The following is a 6,891-nucleotide window of genomic DNA, read 5'->3' on the forward strand; positions in this document are numbered from 1 at the left end:
GGACTCCAACAGTGGTCAGGAGAACATATGACACCTCAATGTGGAGGCTGGATGATTAAATGAGGATCCAGTAGTACTGAGGGATTAGAGATCCGGGGTAACTGTGACAGAGGAATCCAGGTCCAGATAGTAGCTGAGATCAGGGCAGGCGGCAAGGTTCAGATCCGGTAACAAGCTGAGGACAGGGCAGGCGGCAAAGGTTCAGGTCCGGTAACAAGCTGAGGTCAGGGCAGGCAGCAAAAGTTCAGGTCCGGTAACAAGCTGAGGTCAGGGCAGGCGGCAAAGGTTCAGGTCCGGTGACAAGCTGAGGTCAGGGCAGGTGGCAAAGGTTCAGGTCCGGTGACAAGCTGAGGTAAGGGCAGGCGGCAATCCAGGAGAGTCAGAGAGGAGCCAAGGGTCAAAGCCGGGTAGATCAGATCAGGAGTAGTCTAGAAACAGGCCGGGTCGGTATCAAAGATCAATCAGGAAAACTAGCAGAGCTTCAGGCTATCTCACACACTAGCTGACAGAGGAATCAGCGTGGAGTGCTGTGAGTCATCGCCTTTTATACTGGAGGACGGCTGGACTTCCAATTGAATTGCGCGCCACGTATGCGTACTAATGGCCGCCAAGACCAGCGCATGCGTATTGTCATCTTGACGCAGGTGTACTTTTGTCCGCCAGGAATGGCGCATGCGTACTTTGTTTGCCCACAGTCGCGGCTTGTACTTCCGCCCTTCCTGTCCCCGGCAACCACCATGATGACGCGTCAGTACGCGTTCCTTCACACGGACCACCTGGAAGTGCTGGCTCCCGAAGAGGCACGGAGTACCGTACGTCCTGCATCGGTAAGGCCCATCTGGACTGCGGATCACCGGAGGATGACGAGGCCCTTAAACCACCGACTTGTGGTAAGATTTCTGCGTGATCCTGACACACACCATCCTGCCATGGCTTGCCTGAAAGCCGAGAGTCACACTGGACCAGCACTCCTGGCCGCTCTGAACAAACAGGTGGATTTTTGGTTAACCCCGCACCAACTGGAGATCGGCAAAGTTGTATGTGACAACAGAAGCGATCTGTTGGCGGCGTTGAGGTTGGGGAAGTCAACACATGTGCCCTGCATGGCACATTGCATCACTTCCGCTGCCGCCCACGTCACTTCCGCATCTTCCGATGTGGAAGTGTATTGAAGAGGTGGGACGCGGCTGCGGGCGAATGCGGCCGTGCGAGAATCTGCAGCATGCTGCAGATTCTCAGATCGCTCTGCACCGCTCCGCATAACATGCACGCAGTGGAAACTCTTCCATTGCTGTGCACGTGTTTAAGGACAACTGCGGTTGGAAATGAGCCCTTAAAGTTTCCCCAACCAAAAACAACTGTTCTTATCATCTTGGCCAGTAATCTACAAGGTGGACAGGTGGTCCATTAAAATGTAACCTGAAGCAATAAACCAATGCAATACTTTGAATTATGCTTAATAGCCTTGACTTTTCACATTTACATTATTTAACTTCAGGAATATTACTTTTGCAAAAGTTTTTCCAGAGTGATTCTTCATTCCCCTGCAGAGTATTCCCTCACTTCTGTGCATCCCGCTGGGAACTAAGCGTCAGATCAGGACTATATATTTAGAAACAGCAGCAACACAAAGAAGCGTGCTATCCATTATTTACATAAATTCACCAGCATAATCGCCTCATTTGTGGTTGTGGAAGGAGAGGATGCAGCCTGTGTATACTTCCTGAGGCAGCCTCACTATGGTAGGCACTGAATCATAGCTTCATGCTAGACATGACATGTGCAGTTACTTGATTAACTCAGCAAAATATCAAATACCTGCGCCATTCTCAGTAGCCAAAAATACTCACAGCCAAATATGTTCCTGGAACTCTGACCAATTTTCGTAGCACAGGTTTTTCCATTTTATTTTCCTTGCTTGATGTACTATTGGTTGCTCTGTATGTTGGCAATGTGCACCATTTGGAAAGGATTTTATGACCACAGTGGTTTGCACTCTTTTCTTGCTGCAATGTAATCTAAGGTTTTTTAATCAAACCAATTTTTATTATTGACAATTAAACAGATACAGCAAAAACACTGCCTAACATTGGGCTTTTGGTAGAGGTATAGTCAAAATCAATCGACATTTACAAAGAATAAAGATTAAACAGGTAAAAATTACTGCAGACACTGCTTACATACTACATCTTTGGTATAATATGCATATAAATACAGGTAAATATCTTGTGATCACATGGATAGTTGCCATCAACATACGAAAGACAGGTATTATACTGGTTTCTGAACAACAGAGAAATCTCTAATCTGGTATCGCGTTAGGTAGGGTGATCAGGCGTCCTCTTTTGCCCGGACAGGTCCCCTTTTTCCAACCTGTCCGGGGCGTCCTGGCGGGTTTTTGAAATGTCCGGGTAAAGAGCCATTTGGGAGCCAAACACAAGCCGGCTCTTTAAAGGGAGCCGAGCGGCCAAGCCAGAAGAGCCCATGCTTTCTAAAGAGCCGGAATTCCCATCAGTAGACTGAGTCTCAGTCTACTAGACTGAGTCTCAGTCTACTAGACTGAGACTCAGTCTAGTGATGGGAATTCCGTCTCTTTAAGCATCGGCTCTTCTGGCTCGGCTGCTCTGCTCCCAAAGAGCCGGCTTGTTCGGCTCCCAAAACAGCTCTTCATCACCGCTAACACACATCAGATCAGCCGTGAGCAGGAGATGGGAACCAGCCAGACCGGCGCATAGCAGCCGCACGGTGGACTTTAAATTCTGGATGTGACCGGTGATGTCACTTCCTGCACTTGAATTCACCGGCGCGCGACTGGTGTGGCTGACTCCTATCTCCTGCTCACCGCCGATCTGAGGTGTGTTAGCAGTGGCAGTTGCGCCGCAGGGGAGAACGAGGGAGGTATATTTAGGCAGCCATACGCAGCATGGGGGAAAGAGCATTTTGTGGGGAAATGTGCTGCCAATCTCATTGCATTTGTAGGGAATATGCTGCCAATCTCATAGCATTTGTGGGGAAATCTGCTGCCAATAAGATTGCATTTGTGGGGAAATCTGCTGCCAATAAGATTGCATTTGTGGGGAAATCTGCTGCCAATAAGATTGCATTTGTGGGGAAATCTGCTGCCAATAAGATTGCATTTGTGGGGAAATCTGCTGCCAATCTCATTGCATTTGTGGGAAAATCTGCTGCCAATCTCATTGCATTTGGTTACAGTCTGACTAGACCCTGACTGTAGAGAAATTGTCACTCGCATATATGAATGTTTAACTCTTCAAACAGAAAAATGAAATACAGCCTAATTTTTTATATGCTTGGTGTTGTACATACATATATCTCATTATGTCATGTGTCACCTATGGTACACTTTAAAAAACATTGTAAAACGTTGATCTAATGTAGTGATCATTGCTCTAGTACTCCCTTTCCGTGTTGTAGCAGGCTATTTTCAATTGGATCTTCACTGAAAGTAAATGAAGACTTGGCTGAAAGACATTACAATGTACAGATTTATTGTGAGTGACTATACAAACTTAATATTTCTACGTCTAAAGATGTTTATCCCAAACATTGCACATAGCACCACTCATATATTAGCAGAAAAGCAAAACATTATTGTTCACCATATAAAAAGATAACATAAGAATTTTAGGCCTCTTTCACAATAGGAATGATGCAACGTAAAAGTCGCAACGCAAAGTACAACGCAATGCCCCCAAAAAGTCGCACAGCAATGATAAGTCTGTGCGATATTCACAGTGCACACGCTGTGTTTGTGTGTAATGTGTAGCGTTGTTAGAAAGTACTGCATGCTGTGCGTTATACACGTTATTAGCTAAGTTGGACTGTTTGTACATGCTCAGTAATGACTTGGAAGCATACTTTTCTTTGCCTGTATGCTCTACTGTATGCGACGATAACGGGACATTAAGTTGCGTTGCGACTTTTTGGGGGCGTTGTGTTGTAATTTGCATTGCGACTTTAACGTTGCATCAAAACGCAACGTCCTACTGTGAAAGAGGCCTTAATCTCAACTGGCGGGATTGCGGTAATACTAGTGGAGGTTATGTTGGGGAGTCCTCTGTTTCTTATGCATACTATCTAAGCACACAGGCATTATAAACTGGACCATAGTTAATCCTTTTGGGCGATGTATGTAAATTACATATTCTGGATGTATAGCTGCTCTACTCTATCAACCTGATTTTTTTTTAGTCCTGCTTTGTTAGGGTCTTTCATATGTATTGTTTGCAGTAGGGCTTTTATGGATATTGTTGACCTATGCACTTTTTCATTAATTGTATTCACACATACTGTAGATATTTTGTATAATTTAGACATTGGCACTTTCTTATTCTAAACCCGTGTTCTACCATAACCATTCTTTATTAAACTCTCCATTGTGTAGCAATATAGGGCTATGATTAAGGAGCCTCCTAGAGCTCCGATACGCGTCAGCCTTTGTATGTGTCTACTGATGTGCAAATAAAGTTGAAGAAAAGTTTTATACCCAGCCTTGGTGTAGCGGAATGCTACTTCCTGTGCATAAGTTCTGAGATCTGTGGATTCCTGTTCCCTTGGTCTGTGCAGCGGTGGTGTCTGCGTTTCCTCAATCCCTGCTATTGTAGCAATATAGCTTTATTGTTTAATCATATCGGAGTGCTAGAAATTGATTAGTAATCGAGTGGATATGCGGGTATACGGTAAGTTTTATTAGGTACTTTTTCATTCTCTGTTGACATTTCTATTTATTATTTCATTTGTTTGTTATATAGTGATGACTCAAGTACTGTATTTTTGCTAATATATGAGCGGTACTGTGTTTCATAAGGCATACTTTTGGACACTTAATGTATACAGTGTATTAAAATAATCCATTAATTAGTAGTATGTGGCTGAAATCTACGTACATAATAAAACATATTATAAAAATATAAACATATTAGAAAAATAGTAGAAAATATTGTTTACAATTTTCTTTGCAGTTCTTAGTCTTTGATATTTTGGCAGCTTGTTTTTGTTCAAATTTAATCAGAACCAAAGTTTACTACATATATCTAATATTTTGTTGCAAAGAGTCTCATTAATTTTTTCTGAAGTCAGTCAAAGCTTCGTAAACAGAATTTGTGTAGCTGTATAATAAGCAAGGAACAGGCAATTTATGAACACTTTGTGGGATTAAAACTAAGATTACCAAGAGGCGCTGCAGGCTACTGGAGGATCACTCAGTGATGTCGCGGGCACAGGGCAGCTGCAGGGGGCTGGTAGAAGCCCCAAGTAAGTTAAACTGATTTTTTTTTTACTTTGACTAAGATTCTCTTTAAACCGAGGTCACCCCTTGAACAAGGTCTTCTTCCTGCAAAATTAAGAATGTACTGTCAACCAATATACAGGTTACTTAATATGTAACCTTGTGTTTTTTCTTTTATACCTGTGAAATTGAGTGTGAGCTTGCAAGGGCATGGTTCTGTTCCTGACTGTGTTTTGTAACTGCAGTTTATTTGTTGGCCAACTGTCTTCTATCTTGTATATCACTTTTGTATTATGTACCCATATCTTTCATTTATTTTGCACATCACTGCAGAAGATGATGGCACTGTATAAATTAATTAGAAGAATAATAATGATAGTAATATTAAAAAATTATCTTCTTTTCTCAGATCAATCTGGTGGCAACACAACAGTTTAACCAGACAGGTGTAACCAACTTTCTCCTTTTAGGGTTTTCCCTAGTGGAACAGGCCAGATTATTCCTTTTCATTGTTTTGTCAACTGTCTACATTTTCACTATTGCAGCAAATGTCTTCATTATTGTCCTCATCAAAGCAGAACCACGTCTGCATAAACCTATGTATTTCTTCATTGGTGGGCTCTCATTTCTTGAGCTCTGGTTTCCATCTGTTACTGTTCCCAGACTCATTTGGTCTCTTAAAACTAAGGACCATTACATTTCATTAGCTGGATGCATGGCTCAGTTTTACTTTCACTTTTCCCTGGGAGCGACAGAGATGTTACTCTTGACAGCCATGGCCTATGATCGCTACGTGGCCATATGTAATCCCTTGCGCTATTTGACTATCATGAGCCCATATATTTGTGCTGGGCTTATACTGGGATCTTGGTCATGTGGATTCATTTTATATATTCTTCCATGGTTAAGGATATTCACTCTTTGGTACTGTGACAGAAATCAGGTAGATCACTATTACTGTGATTTTGCGCCAGTGGTTCGCTTGTCCTGCTCTGATACAGCAAAAGCTGAGATTACATTTTTCTATACCACATTTTTTATAACTGTAGGTTGTCTCCTCTTAATTTTGACATCTTATGCATGTATCACCCAAACCATAATAAAATGTCCAACTGCTTCAGGACGACGTAAAGCATTTTCAACCTTTGCCTCCCATTTGTCTGTTGTCACCCTTTTCTACGGGACAATAATGTTCATGTTCATCCGGCCAGCTAAGGTGGTTTCTCTTCACTTCAATAAGATTGTCTCGATTTTTCCATCCGTAGTGACTCCTCTTCTGAATCCTATTATTTACACCTTACGGAACCAAGAGGTGATGGAAGCAGTGCTGAGGGCCACTCACAGAGTAATTGGTTTCCAAGAAAAAGCCTGAGATTTACTTCCAGTAAAATTGTCTTCTAATATACTGTAGAAGAATGTTACAATGCACATTATGCATGTTCTTAAGAATTTCATTATTCCTACAGGTTGGTTTGGCCACATTGATATAAAGGACAAAACAGTGCTTTTCCCCTGTAATTTTGTCATTTAGACGAGCTTAGACTGGACAGTTGCATGGGGTTCTGATTGAAAAGGACCCTGAAATTGCCTCGTCCGGGAACCATCTAGTATGTGTACAATGCTTAAAGAGTAACTTTATTGAA

General features: G+C 42.5%; 1 protein-coding gene across 1 annotated transcript; it reads left to right on the top strand.

Annotated features, from left to right (window-relative positions):
* The first annotated feature begins 929 nt into the window (after positions 1-929).
* LOC137527376 (olfactory receptor 6B1-like) lies at positions 930-6,620 on the top strand. The gene is made up of 2 exons (XM_068247889.1): positions 930-1,037; positions 5,658-6,620. Exons 1-2 carry the CDS (start codon positions 930-932, stop codon positions 6,618-6,620), a joined length of 1,071 nt encoding a protein of 356 aa, XP_068103990.1.
* Positions 6,621-6,891: the final 271 nt, after the last annotated feature.

This window comes from Hyperolius riggenbachi, chromosome 8 (genome assembly GCF_040937935.1).
Source record: "Hyperolius riggenbachi isolate aHypRig1 chromosome 8, aHypRig1.pri, whole genome shotgun sequence".
Classification (NCBI taxonomy): domain Eukaryota; kingdom Metazoa; phylum Chordata; class Amphibia; order Anura; family Hyperoliidae; genus Hyperolius; species Hyperolius riggenbachi.

Coding starts and splice junctions, on each gene's coding strand:
- LOC137527376 (XM_068247889.1), top strand. CDS start 930: ATGGCTTGCCTGAAAGCCGAGAGTCACACTGGACCAGCACTCCTGGCC. Junction 1,038..5,657: donor AACTGGAGATCGGCAAAGTT/GTATGTGACAAC, acceptor TTCTTTTCTCAG/ATCAATCTGGTGGCAACACA.